At 33.9% G+C, this 19267-nt stretch overlaps 1 protein-coding gene across 1 annotated transcript in view; it reads right to left on the bottom strand.

Annotated features, from left to right (window-relative positions):
• The window catches only part of LOC140653407 (uncharacterized), a 37202-nt gene that overhangs the window by 13210 nt on the left and 4725 nt on the right, over nt 1-19267 (bottom strand). The window contains exons 3-5 of the mRNA XM_072865484.1: nt 15953-16021; nt 10147-10277; nt 6593-6802 (exon numbers count right to left, since the gene is read on the bottom strand). Coding sequence (XP_072721585.1) covers nt 6593-6802; nt 10147-10277; nt 15953-16021 — 410 coding nt within the window. The remainder of the gene's footprint in view (nt 1-6592; nt 6803-10146; nt 10278-15952; nt 16022-19267) is intronic.

Below are 19267 nucleotides of genomic sequence, written 5' to 3'. Positions count from 1 at the left end.
TGACTTACTATACAATGGAAAGCTGGTGCCAAACTTGTAATTTTTGTAGTCACACACCAAATAATTTTAAGACGACTTTCATGATCAGGTCCATCGTGTATATTATAGAAATCACAAGAAAAATATAACACTAAGCTCTAAATTACTGTGAAATGCATTACATGCATAACTTCATACATGGCAAACACACCACTCAAGTGCTGTGCTTACAGTCAGTTATACTGAAATGCCAAAGAGACCTGATTTCAGCAGGAATGTCTGGCTGGTTTTGAACAGCAGCTTATGTGATTACTTGGGGATTGGATTGATTATTTTTTGTTTGCCCTTTTTTTAAAATAAATCTACCTATGGCAAACACCCCGCAAAAGGAATATTTCACTTTAGAAAGTTGTAGTTTGAAATAATTATACATCCCAATTTCCTATCTATCTACAGTTTCAATTTCCAAAAACAGTGAACACTTTTACACAAAACAGTAACTCATAAGTATGTTTATAGATGCACGTGCATATATATATATATATGTATATATAAAATCCTGTAATAACTTTTCTACCTCTTTCCTTTGTTCCTGGCACCTCTGAAGGGAAATTCAGATTTGAAGGATCTATTACTATTACCAAGCTGGTAAAACTGTTTTAGAGATTAGTAGCAACAACTATTAACATTTATCATATAAACAGATATTTTACAGGACTTATATATAAAATTATAATGCATGTTTTTATTTAACAGAGAGTAGAAGTTTTATTTATATTTTTTGCTATTCTTGTAGCTTGTTTTATAGTACAATAATTACTTAAGTTCTCACTTATATAGTTCTTACTGTACTAGCAATTACAAGCACAGAATGCAATAAATGGTGAAATATGTAATATATATACAAAAGCACAAAAAAACCACTCGCACAAGAAAAAACACTCAATTTCCTATATTCAGGTATCCATATATGTATGTAAATTAAAATGCACATTACATGGAACAGTTGACTTGTCTCAACCCATTGGCACATTGGCATATGCCAACACTGACACCTACTGGTGTTAGTCAGGTTTGGGGTAGTTTTTCTGCAAACACTAAATGAAGTTTCTTTGTGCGTTCATGGAACTAAAGTGTGTAACTTCTGTTACTTGCAATTTCACTGTCAGACGTATATCTGCTATAGCGGACTTGATTCTCATTTATGCTAATTGCCATGTATTTAAGACCTATTTAAATTATCAGAATACTGTGTAAACAGAGGGGTCTCAACGTAACTGAGAACCAGCCATTTGATTTAGCAAACAAAATGCCTTCTGAAGTACATTTGGACGTTAAAAAGGAATCCTTAAAATGTAGCACTAGCCCAGAAGTTGTAGTTCTTACACAGAGAGAAAGATTATAGATCTGGGAGTAGTTCTTGAACTCTTTCTGGAATGTTCCTTTCTTCAAGTGGAAGCTTTGACAAAAGACATATTTCTTAAAGAGAAGAAAAACAAGAACTGAAAACCTAACTTTTGACAAGTGTTTGGCCTTCCTGGTTTTTCTTTACATCTAAGTATTTGGTGGTTCTGACTTCAAGGTGGGTGTCTGCATAAAAGGAATGTCAAGTGAAGTTATACAAGATACAAAAGTGTATAAAACAATAAAAATATTCCTTAGCATTTGTCAGTTAAAAGTGTTTTAAGTGAACAACATAAAGAGCTTTTTTTGTTAGTGCACTTTTGTCATAAATACTTTTCAGTTCACGGAGTTTATACTAAGTAATCAACTGTGAGTTAATGCAAAACAACATTCAGACTTTTCATTTCTGGAAGACAGAAGCACCATGGAGGAAAGCTCCAAGTAATAATAATACCGATCTAATAATATTCTGTTTCCATCTGCTGGTAAAAAACTGTAAAATCAGAATGTCTCAGGGAGACGCAGGCATTCCTGCATGAAGGAATCTTAACAAACATAACATGAAGCTACAAATCCTGTTAAAATTTTTGTAGAATATCTGCCAGGAACATGTTTGACTATCCATATGTAACATTCATAAAAATATATTTAGCTTAATACTTGACTTCATGGCTAAAAAAGTAGCTTTTTTAACTCATCAGCTAACTGATGCCTGCAGAGTATGCCAAGATTAAACAGGAGAGCAAAAGCAAGGCACTTTTGCTATCTCATGAAATAAACTTAATACAGTCAATCCCAGGAGAGAGTTGTAGCTGACCTTGGGAAGTTTACATCTGGATAAATTGATACACCCTGCTCTGCAAGACATTTTTTGCAGATGTGGATGAAAAGTTATATATATTTTTAAGCCTGCAGATATTCTTCATAGTGAAGACAAGACTTTAAAGCAAGAGAATTATTGCTTTCTTGATCTGATCTACCACAAAATCCTACCACTGTAGGCTTCTTTGGACTTTGTTGCAGTCAAACAAGATTCTTTCACAGAAGAACTCAGAACTAGTACAAAAAAAAAATGAAGATAGATCTATTGGTATTTAAACAGTTGACAAAGTCATTTGAATTTTACTGTCCACTACACAGAAATCATGCTTACCCCCACATAGATCATTTGCATATGTGAAATTAGCTAAATGCGGGGAACTGGTCAGTAATGAAATGTGATCAGCTCAAATGGACCTAAATTAGTGTCAAGTAAATGATACCTTTGACCTTCAAGGCTCACATAAGGCAACTGGTTTTATAAATTAAAAACAGAAGATGATGGTAGGTAGTGCCACTAGATGGCAGTGCTCCAAAGAATTTAGTTTTTTTAGATTTCGAGGATTAAACAAATTCAGCAAGGAATTTTGGTATGGCCTTCTTTTTAAACTTTAATTCTCTTCATCTCCGGGGAATGTAGCTCTCAATGTAAAAATTTCTTCCCACAATTTTTTACTGATTCATAAAGCTCGGATTCACCCTCAATTTCCTCAACCTGTTGGCTACTTCTTGAAAACCAAAACATTCTCTTCTTCAAATCTCATCCTCCCATAGCTTCTACAATTCATGTCTCCTACTTCTACTCCCACCTAACTCCTTCAACTTCCTGGGTATTTCAAGGGGTTCTGTCCTCTCTTCTGTTCTTCTTCTACTCTACTTCTAGTAATGTTCTAGTCAAAGATCATGTACAGGTTCCCTCTCCGTGGTAATGAATCAGAGCGTGATTCATCACTCTGTTCTGCAGCAACAAAAATATCAGATGATCTTCCTCTTAAGGATGTCAAGCTGCCAGTGCTAGCTCAGCAAAGCTGAAAGATAAGGATCTTATGAGCCTTTCCCTTTTCAACCTTCATGGCCTCCCCACTACTTACTTTCTTCATCCCTATGGCTAGCATCCCATCATTCACACAGACTCAGAACACAGGTATCATTCACAACATTCTAAAATTAAAGTCTTATTCTAATCTCTCTACAAAGCTAAAGTCTGGTACCAATTTTCATATCTTGTTTGCTGCAGCATCCGTTTCTTTAGCCTAGACAAGCATCACCTTGTTCTGTTCACATTCAAAGTGCTACTGCGAAGATCATAGTTGCTTGCTTTGAACATAATCCCATTCTTTGAAGTAATTGAAAAAGAGAGGCTCATTCAAATATAAGATGCTCCTCTGCTTTCAAAGCCTTCACAGCCTTTCCTTTTTTGTAATCTCTAGATCAGTAAAGCGATAACAACTTCTATTTTTGTCATTTCTGACTCCATCACTGACTTCCTAAGGTTGGGGTTTTTTCCTTTTCAAACATCTTTTTGCCCACCCTCATGCTGCCCCTCACATCTGAGAAAAGCTCACTACAGCCATCAATTTATTGTCTCAGAATTTCCTTAAATCCTCTTCCACCATGACCTGCAAAACAGTTAATGGCTGGGCTACTGGTATGCTGAAACCCCTGCTTACAATGCTGATCAGTGTCCTTATTCTCATCGAGTCCTTATATTCTCTGTCTGTATCTGTCCAACAGACAGAAAATGCTGCTGAATTCAAAAGCAAACACTCCAATTATGGCCATGAATTATATTCATATGCTACCCAAATTCCTGACAGAAGCAGAAGCTCAGAAAAACCAAAGGAAAACATCAGGGCCTAATCCTGTACCCTGAAATAATGCCATCTTTGATGGTTAGGGTAATCTTGACTACATGAAAAGAACTCTATGACTAAAAACTTTCATAAAGCAATTTATGGATTCATATTTTAAGGTCAGAGAGAAGCATCATGATTACCCAACCTGACCTTCTAAATAATACAGATAATAAAATTTCATTAGTATTCCTGCACCAAGCTCACAATTAGCTGGGTGAAACTCAGGATATACCTCAAAGAAATCCAGTTTTGATTTAAAGACTGTAAGTAATAGATAATGTCAGAAGCTGCTACTTTCATCGCTATACATTGAAATCTTATAGCTACTCTCAATTTGTCTAGACTGAAACTTCAACTACTGGGTCTGTCATATTTTCATTTAGCAAATCCAGAAACTATATCAGAAACTATACCATGCAGGTAACATTCAAACCAACTCTATCTCTCTTGTGTAAAACGAACACAATGATCTTTTAAAATGTCTTAATACAGAACTGCTATTCAAGAAAAAGAGAGATTGCATACAGGAATCGACACTTCTGCTTGCTCCCCTACAATGGTATTTGGAACACTCTGTTAAGTGCATTAAGTGCACAACATTCCTACAGACCTTCATATGGAAGAAGAATCACAGACTTAGCCAATAGGAAATCCGCTGCCCCTCTTCAGAACTTAGATTTTTCAGGGACTGCAGGCAGAAGTTTCCCTCCATTTCAAAACCAGAACATGGAGCCCTCTTCTAAGGGTGGAAGCATCCATTCTTTCAAGGAAGGGCAAGGTGATTTTTTTTTTCTTTTATAAGACAGGAAAAAAAAGCAGAGTGGTGATTTCCACCTCTTTATGATAATTCATTATTGAAGCACAGAGCCAGGAAATGAGAATTCGTTGCTTATCTGAGGATTCAAACCTCACTCACCATTAGATTATTTGACCATTCTGGGTACAGGAAGTTGTGCTGTTGAGCAGAAAAGAATGCAGAAGTCATGCAGCCAAGACAGAGAACAGGTGGTGACATGACTATCTCAGTTATTAGAGCACTTACCTGGAACAGAAAAGCTCTGTATAATATTTCTAATCCCAAAAATTTTTTTCTATATTATTGCTAATGTCTCACCTCCTTTATTTTAAGGTAAACATGTTTAATTTAAAGTTCAGAGAGTATTATTACACAGCCATCTTCTGTTGCTTATCTTTCAAGACTGTAAAGCTCCTTTCAGAGTTACTGCTTTTCAGGATACAATCTCCCCTCCTACAAAGGATGACCCTAATTCCCTATTCTTATCCTTATGACCTTGCATTTGGCTGCACTAAAACACATGTTTTTCACGAGAGCCCAAGTTAACAAGCTACACAAATTGCCCTGTAAAACTGACCTAGCCTTATCCTTATTTACCACTCTACCATTCTTTAGATCACTACAGACTTTATGAGCAATAATTTTATATATCTGGAGCTGGTGATACACAGAAACTATAAGTAGCAAACTGCCAGTCAAAAAAAACATCAGGAAAAACTTGAGAGTATTAAGGCTCCAATTCTGAATTTTTTGTTGTTACTATATAAACTAGAAAGGCACAAAAAAAGCAAAAATGTAACCAAAGTAATAAACAATGAAAAAATAATATACTTCATATTCATTCATGTGCACATTATTTCAGTGCAAAACACGTGCAAAAAAAAAAGAAAAAACCCAAAGATTTAGGAATTCACTACCATCAAATATAAAAATTGGTAATATAACAACATGATAAAACTGAGTAGGCTTATTCCAAAACCCATTTACATTTCCTCACTATTTCTTATAGAACAAATTTTTTTTTTACACATCTCTCTTTACATGCTGCATCAACCTCAGAAAATTTAACTACTATGCATTTTGTTTTACTTCAGCTCCTCATTCATTGAAGATGCAGGATCCTGCAGTTATCAGATGACTACCTTTTACATGTGCAATGAATACTTTTGACTACCAGTTTATCTAGGTCCCAGTTCTGTATGTGCTTAACTTTGTGCATGTGTTGAGCTCAACAGAACTACACTCAATTAAAGTTATGCTTGTTCCTAAGTGCTTGTAGAATCAGGATTGAGGTAAGATTGTCTCTGTGATAAAGGGCTAGTGGGTGTGCACTTTAAACCTTTTGCTATTGCAGAATTTTACATTCACAGAAAGCCTACTCTATTTGCTCAGTATTTCTTGTTATTTCAATGGGACCTCTCGTGAGTAGAATGAAGTATAAAAATTCATGTATTTATAACCTAAATTTATGGAAATTAAAATATATCTACAAAATGTAATTTCTTTTTAAAAACAAACAATACGTTTTACATTCTAAGCAAGATATGAGCCTTTTAGTACCCTTTTTCTAATTATTTTAAAACACATCTACCAAATAAGGCAATTTTTTTCAAATCTTTGCCACTTCTTTAAAACTACTAAATACTGAAACACCATGAAGGTTATTTCTCAACATATAATCCTTTAACTTACAAAATTAATTAAATCATAGTAACTCTGAAAATAAGTACGTTCATACCTTTTCCTTTCAGCTTGCTCTTTCAAATAAATATATTTGGAACACATTGGTTCGTCCTCTTTATCGTCCGTGTCCTCTGCTGTAAATAAGATATTGTGACCTCTTCTGTCTAAAGTATGATAAACTCTAGAAACCAGTTGTAAATAAGGAGGCAATATAAAACTAGGAAAAGCGGTACATAAACGATGAATGCCTGGATAATGTCGACCTCTAGAAAGGAAAACAAAGAAATCAAGAATCTTAATATCTATTCTCTATATTCTGAAGTACACAGTTTATCAAATACTACAACGTGACATACATCAGACCATAGGATATAAATTGCTAACATAAATACTGGGCATAAAGTGCTGGTAATTTCTACTAAAAGTAGAGATCATATTATTTAGAAAAGAAAAACAGGTAAAAGCTAAAATGTTGGTAAAAATTTTAAAGTAAAAAATAAGTGCAGTAGTCACAATTTTACTTTCCCAACTTAAGTAGAGCTTTCATTTGCTGCACTGAAAACTTAAACCAAGTAATGCAGATTTACAGCTTAAATTGGGTATGTGAATAAATCTTATGTTAAAATGTTACATATACATTCAACTGCAAATTCTCTCCCATGACAGAGTACCTCGTAAATATCCTTAAAACTTTGAATTAGCTTCATGATATGCTATCACTTGAACTTCTTTCTAGCTTTTCAATTCAGCTGTTGATTTTAGAGGAAACACCAGGTCTTTGACTATCTTTGAAAAGTTAATAACTAAAAAATTCTACCATTTAACCCTCCAATCTAAGTTGTACTGAAGGTGGTGAAAGTCTATTGACTTCCACAGGCCACGGATCAAATTCTAAAAACAGTTTCCAGCTACTGTATGAACTCTACAAAGTTAATAAATGTCTAACATGCAGACAGTTACAATGTGAAGAGCAGTATATGGAAAATGTCTGAGATGTAAAAAACTCATAAATGGTTCCCCAAACATACTTTCAATTGCTACTTTCAATTAAAGTTCATAAGTGCCTTCATATTTTAAGAGAAAATCCCAAATGAAAATGGTTAAAATTCCACTTTGAAATTACACTGACTAGTTTTCAGGTTTAACTATTTTTCTGAGGTTCTCCTGAGACAATGACACAACAACTTGGTTTTTTGTTTTACTGAGAACTACACCTTATGTTCTAAACAGATAATATAAAGGGGAAATCAGCAAGAACTACGAAATGAAGTAAGGAAAAACACAAGATTGATTTATCATGCAATACATATTCAAGTTACAAAAACAGTATTTTATATTTGCTTAGGTTTTCTGAAAAATAATGACAGCAAAAAAGTAAAAGATAAAAATCACACATATAAAGAAAAAAAAACATGAAAATCAGTGTAATATAACAGAAATTTGACTCACAATCAAGAAATTATCACATCACGTATATACCAGATATTTCTCTGTTACATTAATATAGTTTCATTCCCTAAGTTTATAGGCACATGACAACCCAACAGGGAAGAGTGTCAATAAGTTTTTTTGTTTTAATTAAAACTGCTCAAAATATTTTTCTTCAAGCCATATGACTTTAATATATAAAAAAGAGCCTAGTTACTTTATGCTTCAAGACAGTTTCACCAGATCTTACAATTCAAAGTCTCTACTGAAATCAGTGGCATTTTTGCCTGCGTGAGAACAGGGTCAAGGTTATGAAATAAAATATGAAAGTTAAACACAAAAATGAAATATCCAGTTTGAAAAGCAACTCAATCACACAATACATGAGACTGATTAGGATTAAAGGCATGCTTACAGCAACCTCATTTAACGCAAAGGATAATTTTCTTTTTTAACTAATGGAAGACATTTACAGCATAAATGGAAATAAGTAACTGGTTTGGAGTGTGAAATCAGAGATCAGTGCTTTAATAAGTAGATCACAAGAATTTAAAATTAGAAAAAATATTTCACACTGCTTTTTTAACTCAATAGGGAGTATATAATCTTCATAAATGTTTATAGAAGTTTACCTCAGGATGCTCTAACACAGTTCACTTTCTCTGCAATGCAATTACCACATAATTAAAAAAAAAAAAAGATGGCAAACAGTTTAACTCTGAACTTACAACATTTGGAGTGATTTCTGTAAATGATGGCAGGCAATTTTAAAATTCTCTAGGAACTTTTTTCTAAGTTTTTTCATTTAATTTAAATTAAAAAACCAATTTGAATGTTATTTTAATTTCATTATCATTACTGCTCTTGTATAGAAGTCTATCATTTCATTGAATGAACTAACTGAATGCTTTATCAATGTAAACTGAAATATTTGGGGCATGCTGCAGGTAAAGGTGAATGTTTTTACAGCACGCACTCTCCTAAAACAGACTATTTATCATTCTTTGAAAGAAGGGGACATGAAAAAACAATACTATGTGTGTGGCCTACATTACCTTCACTTAATGCACTAAATACGGGTTTTTTAGAAAATCGTGCAGTTTCTGCACCATTGATAATCTGACAGTAAGTATTTATTGAAGGTAAAACACTCATTGTCTGTTGACACTATTTGTTTTAATATATAATCTTACTAACCAAATGATCTTTAAGCAATGCAGATAAGCAATGGCATGCAAAGGGTCACTTAAATGCCAATTTGACTGTTTCATAAACTTAAGCATTCTTTTCCCATGACTATTCTCAGCTACTTAATTGAAAGTATTATCCATTTACAAACTTTAGGCCTGCCATAAAAAGGCTCTCTTCTGTATCCAATAGACCTTTCAGGACCCTAAGAACAACAAAAGCTAATAATTAAAGCTGCTGCTTCTTTTTCCCCCTTTTCTCAATAGAGAAGTGAAGAAGCAACCTACAGTATATCTAAACAAAGCTATCTATGAAGATCTTATTAGCAGTGAAGACCATAAAACTGAAGAGTCTCACTTGACATGGGATGGACAGGATCAGTTAAATTAGGACACGGTCTGTACTACTTTTGTAATCTGCACTCCTACTACAGAATGACAGATACAACCTATGACAAGAGCAAGGTAATAAGCAGTTGTCCTTAAATTACAGCTCTCCATGTAAAATCTCCTGAATTTCAGACAAGCACTGACTGTAATACAAATTCAAGATAATGAATTTTTAATACATCTTCTCTATTTAAAGATGATGACTTACAGCTGGCATTGCTTATATTAAATTTGTGGTATTTTCCATTGTTTGTTTTTAATTATTTTGATTAGATTATGCTTGGAATTGTATGGACAAATTCAACCCCCACATAAGCAACTTCACTTTCTGCTGCAGTCAAGAGAAGTTTCATCTGCATACAGCAGGACTGAATAAGCCCTCTGGATTTTAAAAACCACAAATCAGAATTATTTCAAGGAGATAAATAGCAAATTAAAACTAGAGATACCAAACTAAACTTGATAATTTAGATCAGAAATCACAAGTGTTCATTTGGGGGGATGGCTTATTTCTTCTCCAAACTTATCTATCATGCTATGCACTAATAACTTAATATATTCTCAGTGTTTTTCTTATAATAATGAAATAAGATTTAAAAATTACTTGACATTTGAAGCCTGAGGAGGCAAAGATTGTTGCAAGTCATGTTCCTCTTGTAGCTCTTTCTGAACTTCATCTGGTTTAATTTTTGATATTGCTTTTCCTTTCACGTGTAGCACATCCAAGGATGGAGCCTAAAATGTTCATGAACAGAAGATAAACACAAGGTTACAAACTGATAAGTTATACAGATATTTTCACACCCACTCTGGAGCAGAACAAGGAGCAATGGCACACAAGCAACTCTAACCATCAGAAAACACAATTCAATTAAACTAGGGTAGTATAGAACTGCTGTCACTACACAGATCACAGCAGCGCCCACAGCTATTCAGGATATAGAATAAGCAGAAAAAGTGTGATAAAACAAAATTTCCAATGTGCCCTACCTAAACTGCATTTCTGGAGAGTAGAAAATAAGTGTATTTCAATATATTACAAAGACAATAATCAAAAGGGCATCAAAATCGTAATATTACTATTCAGAACTATTAAACTTAGAAGAGCATGAACACATTTAAAATTTGTCTTATATTTTAAGCAAAATCAAACAGATACACTTAGTTTAAAGGATGACATTTTTAGAAAAGTTTCTTCAAGGTTATGTTTATTAAATGCAGGAACTTCAGCAGCAATACAGATGTAAGGAATTCCTACTGTTTCTACCCACAGCTGCTCATTCCTATTTATTAGAGCACCACCTGCTTAGTTGTGCCAAAAATTGTTTTTTCACACTGCGAAATAGATCAGATAACTGACCCATGTTGAAAGAAATAGTAAAAAATGTGGAGGGAAGGCAAAAATTAATCTAGATCTCTGTTTCCCTTTGTAGAGTGTCCCCACATAGAAATTTTGTCAGGGACAGCTCACTGTAATTCAGGAGCAAGACCAAACAGCAAGGAAAAGGAACTACTGAAATCATTGCTGCCTAAGTGTCTGCATCTGTTTCATAAAACTCAGCTTCAGAATCTATACCTTTGTGCTGCTTTTTCCATATTGTGATGACCTCCAGAGGTCCCTTGCAACCTCAAGCATTCCACAATTGTCTCCTGCAAGCTGTAAACATTCCTAAAACAGACTACCAGTGTCATCAATAAGAAGGATTCTTCTGAACTCCTCTTAAAAGCTTGCATACATAACACAACAAAGCAGGTTCAAGAAAATAAAGAAGTATAATCATAGCATAACAAAGACAGACAGGAACAGAACACCACAGTGGGGAAAACTAATTTTAAAGTGCTTTGTCTTGAAAAATTTTTCTCTCTCAGTATGACAAGTCAGTCCACTTTTTTGCCCAGCTCTTCCTGATACACCATGGTAATTACTTCTGTAAGGCTGGCTAGCTTAGTTTAGAGGAACCCAAAGAATACAATTGTTGTGACCAAATTCCTTTCTAATTCAGATTTTCAGTCACATATCTGGTTAAATGAATCACAAAAGCATAGAATTTTACTCTTCTTTGTCCACTCACATGCTTTATATATCCCAGAATATAACTGGGCACAATGCCTATGTCTACTGATAACTTCAGCAGTATTAATTTCTTAGAAGAAACCACTGCATGAAAAAATTATGGAAGTTTATAGTTCATAAACAAGTATATTAATCACCAAGTAAAAGATACTGAGACTTATAGAAGATACCTAAAATGAGTCACTGCCTTCTGAAAAGGCTTATTAAAAATTAAAATGGTTTCATATATTGTTAGTTTATTTTTTAAACCAACACCACTGTTTATATTAACACATACACAAAAAAATATGAAGGACCAAAGTCAGATATTTGATGTTTACCAGAGAAACTGGAAGTCAATCAATATTTTACATAGAGAAAATATGCTAACAAAAATAAGGCACACAGAAAAGTTTGAAAGTAGTATGTCTACCTGAAAATGTATCATTAAAATGAGCCAAATATAAGACTATGATTTTTGCTTTCAAACGTCAGTTAAATGTTTCTGTTGTGATCTCTTGTCCAATTTAAAGAAAAAAAAGTAACCTGATTGGATGCATTGCCATTACTAGCTTTTGGAATACCCAGAGACTCAAATAATTTGAAAAAAAATATGCCATGTAAGTGATATCCAAAGTAACAGAAGATACTCAACAACATTTGTCGATGTCTTAGACACCAATATGGCTAATGAAAACCTCCAAAACTAAAATTACAGCAGCTACTATTTTAAAATCACAAGCCAAAGTTCTGTGATCTCATCTTTTTTGTGAAACAGATCATGAAGGGGGACTTCAACACACTCTTGCTAATGAATTATGGAGACTATACGAAGTAGAGGGAAGTTCCTTTAAGCCTAAAACCAGTTAACATGAGCCAACACAGTTACTATTAGATGGACATTTTACATGTATATAAGCTCATATTTTATTTCGTTTTCTTTGTAGAAATACCAGTGAACTAACACACAACTTTTTAATCAAAATATTTATGTAATTCAGTTACAGATGTAACATAAAATTACAATAACTAAAGCAGATATCTGCATTTTTTCATCTGACTGCATTGTGCATAACCAAACTTGCAAGTTCATCTGCACAATCAATTTATCTTGAAATTGCATGGGCCCTGCAGCCCACTAAGCAAAGGAAAATAATTTCAAAAATAAGATGTCACAAAAACATGCCAATGAATAGTGTTTTATCAAAATACTAATATACAGTACATTGCCATTACTCTGTATAGAAATAGTTCTGCTAAGGATGCGATAGAGCATTTAGCTAATACATATGGGTTCTTAAAACCATTTCTCTTTCTAAAATTTTGTCTCCATTATTTTTTCTGTGTGTAAAAGTGAAAGCATGCACTTCCAAATTAAATAATATATTTAAATATAATGTAGTACTTGGGTGAAATAGAACTAAATGTATGTTATCTTTTCAGGTGCCAATCTTGCAAACTATTTTGTGTTGTAAGATCACTGAACACACACTGATGGGTCTTGTTGCAACAATACCACCACTGCATTACAGAGGTGGCGTGCTGCCCAAAATAATACTAAAAAACATCATCACAGTACCCCAACACTATTTAAATAACTGGGAAACTGTTCTGTTGGCAAATAGTATATAATTTAGAAGTAATAAATAATGTTACTATATTCTTGAATATTATAAAAATTACCATAAGTGACATTGTACTGTGTATTGTTTACACATCATTTAGCATATTTAGTTTACCAATCAACAGATCAACTGATGCTGCAGAGTATGCTCTTTGCAGATAGTTGAGTTACGTAACTCAACTATCTATAAACATCATTATTAATATTAATTATATAAAACATTATAGTTAAGTACAGATGGCACATGAGATTTCTGTTACTGAAGGATTAGAAACATTTCTGACCTATAGACAGACAAATATTGTAAGGAAAATTTCAAAACACAATATTTTTTCTAACTTAGCAGAATTTTTAAAAAGTAATATAATTTCATTTTCATCCATTTTCTTCCAAAGAAGAACTCTATCCCATGAAACAGAAATAATTTTGCTACCACAAAAGTTGCTAGGAAATATGAATCCTTAGCTGTAGAAGAATGCCTGCCAACTAGAACTGCTCATGCCTGCATCACCAGGTCACTTAGGGCTCTACTTCATATCCACTGTAGCCCCATTGCAGAATGCAGTGCCAGGGCGGATGGGGAGTTTGTGTCGTCTCCCTGTGACTCACTCCCAGAGCTCCCCTGTCCCTTAGCTCTTCAGGGTAAGCTGTGTGCATCTTTGGTTCTTGGCTACCCTAAAATTGATCAGGAAAGTTGGTTACTAATGCTCTGGAATTCTAGGCACGTGCCTACCTCTCTCTATCCCTTTTTCCATGCAGCTTGAAAAGACACAATCAGGACCAAACTACAGTCAGTGGGAGGAGCTGAAGAAGCAGCTGAAGCAAGCCTTAGACATTCAGAAGGTTTCTCATTTTGACTAGACTTCTGCCTTATGATGACTAGACCTTGAAACAACATACTCAAATATTGGGCCATCAACAAGCATCTCACATGTGTGTGTGTGTCATTCTCTTTTCATTTTGGTCCCTTTATCTCCCTTCTTTTCAACACCTGTATCTGTCTTCCCATGTAGCTTATCCAACCTTGTGTTCATCTCATTCATTTATTTAAGTTTAGGCCAAGGCTATCTGGTATCTCTGCACATAACACTGTCTAGCAGAAACGTATCACATTCTTTGTTGTCCTTCTCATTATACCATTGTAAACATAATAAAAAGTGTTATTCTGTTTTACAATAAGCATATATAATAACTTTAAGGCAAAGTTATCATTTATATCGAAGCTGAAGAAGGAACCAGGTTAGGGTTTTATTTTAGTAGCTAGCTATAGCCTTGAAATACCAGAACGCTAGAAACTGACAACATGTGGGAAAAGACATTATTTGGTCTTAGCAACAAATTTGTCCTCTGTGGTACTGTCTATAAACTTGTAGATGTTCTCTACTGGAAATCTAAGCTTTATAGAATTGATATCCTAATGACAGTTTTTGTCATATGTGAAGTATCACAAAACCACAATGATACTGAGCATTATGTCATTTTCCAGGAAGGCATCTACTTGTTAAAGGTAGATTAGGATTCTATTTATACATTGTTTCATTTGTAATCTTCTTTCCAATCTCATAAAGAAAAGCCTAACCCAACATCTGACCGAATGAACCTTAATTTGTTTTTTCCTCTAACCTTAAGCTGCAAGACCAGTATGAAGACCTGTTTTATAGAAAATCTTTTAAAGGGCAGGTGGTAAGGAAACAGCTTGCAGACCTCTGTATGCTCTAAAGCATCAAAACCTTAAGCATGGGAAAACTAATACTATCTCACAACAGTACTAAACGTGCCTACCTGCTTCACCTGCTTATTATATGTTAACAGCTCATCTTTAGGCCAAGATTCATTTTCTGCTGCTTGAGATTCTTTCTGAATTACTGGTATCTTCTGAGGGGAAGGGGTGGGGGAGGAAATCAATGTAAGAGGTGAATGTACAATATTTTTTTTAAAACACTTTTGTGCTCCCTGACAGGTAATTCAGCACAATATTTATTATATGCAATTATTCTTTCATCATCCATGCATTTTATGAAGCACCTAGAACATTGTATCAATTTCATCTTAAGCCAAATATTTCCTCAACAGCTAACTAGATTTCCAAAAATAAATATAGTAATAGGCAAAGGACCTACAATGATTAACACTAAATATTTATAGAGATTCCTTCTCAAACATCTGGTCTGATTTGTAGAAGAAACCTACAAATTGCACTTGTAAGAAGAAATTGCAAAAGGTAAGAAAGAACATACCTCAGAAATTTATATCAAGATATCTACGATCCTTTAAAGCAAATAAATCATTAATGCCTCTAAACATTAAGCAGTCCCCCAAACATATCTAAGTTTAAATATCTAAAAACAGTCTGAATGAAAGGCATAGAATAATGGGCACTAATATATTTTAATGTAGACAAATGTCTTACGATTCCATTGCCCTAATCAGCATGTAAATCAGCATCTACCTAATCAGCATCTACTTCGTAAAAGTGAGATTCTTTATATCCAGCAGTTGGAGAATCAAACCCCATAAGAAAAGGAATGAATAAGAGACACAAAAGGAAAAGAGAGAAAAATAAAGGTATACTTGTGATTCATGAAGTACCAAAATGTTTTCAAGGACTATTTCATTTCCTTCTCAGTTTTATCAGTTTAAAATATGAACTACCTATCTTAACACCTCTGCAAGCAAATAGAAACACTATTAACTTATTATATTTTAGCATTCCTAGATAATGCAGAATGTTACCAGGCTTGCTTGGTGAAACCTTGGCAGGTCTTGAGATTCAGTTTTTATTTCCTCATGTTCAATTGCTGCCTGTTGTATAAGCAAGAGAAGAAAACTAGTGTCAAACAAGAATGCTAAAAAAAAAATATTATTCATACTACCTTACAGAACAAAACAACATCAAAACAATATATATGCATAAATTAAAGTTTGGGTCTTCATTATACAAATTAGTTTGAAAGCAACAAGTACATTAAGAGACAAATGATCCTAGGCTCATCTTTTGCAAACATTTACACACATGTTTAAATCTTTACCATAACTAACTTCTCCATGGAACTGCTTAGAGCAGAGAAGTTTAAAAGCTGAGTGTAATTTTCAGTTAATCATTGTCTCCACAGGAGAAAATTATAATTGCTCCACTAGCAAAAAAGCTACTACAAAATTTGAAGTTGTTCTTAGTTCCCAGACATACTATTCTTCCTCGTCAAAGGAATGGTTCAACAAGTCCCCTTTTGGTTACAGTATATCCATATGAAAAAAGCGGAAATAAAATACAGCAACAACTCTCAAAACATGGTAGTTTTAAGGACAGTGTGCTTTTAAGCACCTGGTTAGCATACACATACGTAACTCAGCACACACGTACTTTACCCTTTGTGCCATATACTGGCTTGAGGAACCAAGTTTTAAAGATAACAGTAACAAAGAGAAATATCACATCTAAACTACATTTCATTTTAAAATACAGTTCTTTAAAACTGCTACAGAAATGTTAAATATTTCTGGGGAAAATATTTCAGAGCCACAAGCTGATGCAAGAATGCATTAAAGCTATCAGTTGAATATGTGTTAGAAACAGTTGGTCATGTCATGAAAAAATCCTTTGTTGGCACGGCAAGTGTCCCCTTGCTGTTTTAACGTAAGAATCTTCGACATGGTAGAATTTTTATTCCATTGAGTGTATTGTCCACCTAGCAATCTAAAAAATAATTATTTTTTTTAATGCTTAGGATTTTTTGCATTTAACTTTAATACCACATAAGAAGCATATTCTGAGCTGTAACATTTTTTTCCTTGCATATTAGAATATGAAAAGGAAAAAAGGAGGAGTCTCCAGGCCAACACAAAGTGATAGATGTATATGCTACCTTGCAGAAGATTGTACATGTTGGTGTTTTTCTTTTAGCCAAAGCCTTAGTAATTTATCTACCTTTGACAGAAAAGACAGTTTAAGAAAAAAACAGTTCATATTACATTTTTTTTCATCACCATGAAAGCAAGGAACTAAAATAGAGGAATGCGGTAACAACTCAGACTAAAAGGAACAGATTCAGCATTATCTTCTCAAGCTATACTAAACAACCTTCCTCTTCTTCGCAACACGTGCATATTTTCAAACATAGTGATTACCATGGACTATTAATTATTACAGTCCATCTTAGGCAATTGTAATTATTTCTCCATGCAATTTATTATCCAATTCATGGAATCAAAGAGAAATTTTCACAAAGCCTTTCCGTCAACCAGACTGGATGAACTCACATTTCTAAACTATTGCATGATATGTAAATTACAGTTTTACATATTAATTTCCTGTTCTGTCAAAAACAACAGAATTATATGAGCAAGCATTATCTTTATTTCATTTTAGACACCTGTACACGTTATGTGATCGCTTTCCTTTGTTGGGTGCAGTGTTTTCTCTTTTGTCCACTCCCCATGGGAGAATCACAGGCACAATGCTATTGTGTTATTTTAATAAAATGATGTGTACTGTCTATATATGTACTATGGGCTGTGTGTTTGCATTAACAAAAACAAGGCGAAAGGGGTGTGATCTAACTTTGGAAAATAAAAGTGTTGAGAACTGTGGCAACTCTTAATTCCTGTGGGAATCTGTTCTTGAGTGTTCTGCCCATTCTTGAGGAAGCTGTTTCCTGCACTGATATTTTAACCTTGTGATGGAAACTTCTACTGCACCTTTAAAAAACAGCTTTATTAGCCATAGCCTTTCTCCTGCAGGTGTAGAAAACTATTTAGGTACCCGAGCACCTTGATAATTCATTAGAAACCATTTTAACATTTTCAGTCATTTTGGTATGTCTATGGTAGCTTTTGTAGCTGAAAAGACTCATTGTGAGTCCTGACATACAGAAAATTAAGATTTTTTGTTGTTTGGGGTTTCTTTTAATAATTACCTCTAAATTTATCTTACTTAAATATTTTCATTTGGTATTTCTTTGATTCCTCATTTGATAGTTACATGCTATTAAAATAAATTATTTTGCTCTCTGTTTTGACAAGAAAAGTGTCTATAACCAGTGCAGAGAAGACCCTGATAGATGACAAAACAAAGTCAAGCTAGATATGTGAACATACAAATATTTTTAAAAGTTCTTTTAACATGGTGAATTTATACAAATTATTTATACACAAACATAGCTAAACACCCTGCAACCCTTTGACAAAGCTTGAAACTCTGGGAGATTACAATCTATCTGATTAAAAACAATTTGTTGTCATATTATAACAGCAGCTGACTGACCTAACGAGGATTAATCTCCCATTTTGTTAGACTTCAGGGTAAAAAGACAGTCCTTGCCCCATAAAGCCTGTAGCATTTTTTAGACAAGCGTAAATTATGTGGGCCTAATGATCATAAGGAACTGGAAAGTGATTGTTGACAAAATGTAACAAACTGCACAACTGGACTGTTTTTAATTAGTTACTTGCACTGGTAAATTTGAATAAACAAACAGATTTCAGACATCCACACATATAAACCATCTACCCAACATCTCTCCCTAGGCAGTTTCTTGCAACATTATGAAAATAAAACATCTTTTTTTAAAAAAATTCAAAGTTATATGAGTTAACTGTTCCAGAAAAAAAATTTCATGTATCCAGGTGTGGTGGTGTCCACCCCTGAAGACTGAGCAGCTCCCTTCAGCAAGTGGCAGGAAGTGCCATAGCCTTTGCCATGATTAACCTTATTGAGCATAGTCAATAATGTGTGAATTGAATTCCTGAATTAATAATGTAATAGCAAACTCATAATAAAAAGCATCATGGTCTTGATCTAGCTACATTTTAACGGATGCTAAGACCATGAGAAGAACATTCCATAAGCCACCTGTAAGCAGAAAACAAGAAAACCAATAGGAAGAGCTAGGGTTTTCCCACTTAAAGAGAACTAAATGAAATAAATTGAAGTCTCTTGTTCATTTCCATGACACTTAGAATACACCTTATAGCACCTAAAGGAAAAAAATGAAATATTTTCAATAAGCCTCTTAAACTATTTTATCAGAAAGCAGTATATGATCTATTGCA

Source organism: Ciconia boyciana, chromosome 6, assembly GCF_034638445.1.
Source record: "Ciconia boyciana chromosome 6, ASM3463844v1, whole genome shotgun sequence".
Lineage (NCBI taxonomy): Eukaryota > Metazoa > Chordata > Aves > Ciconiiformes > Ciconiidae > Ciconia > Ciconia boyciana.
This window is presented reverse-complemented; position numbering and strand designations above follow the sequence as displayed.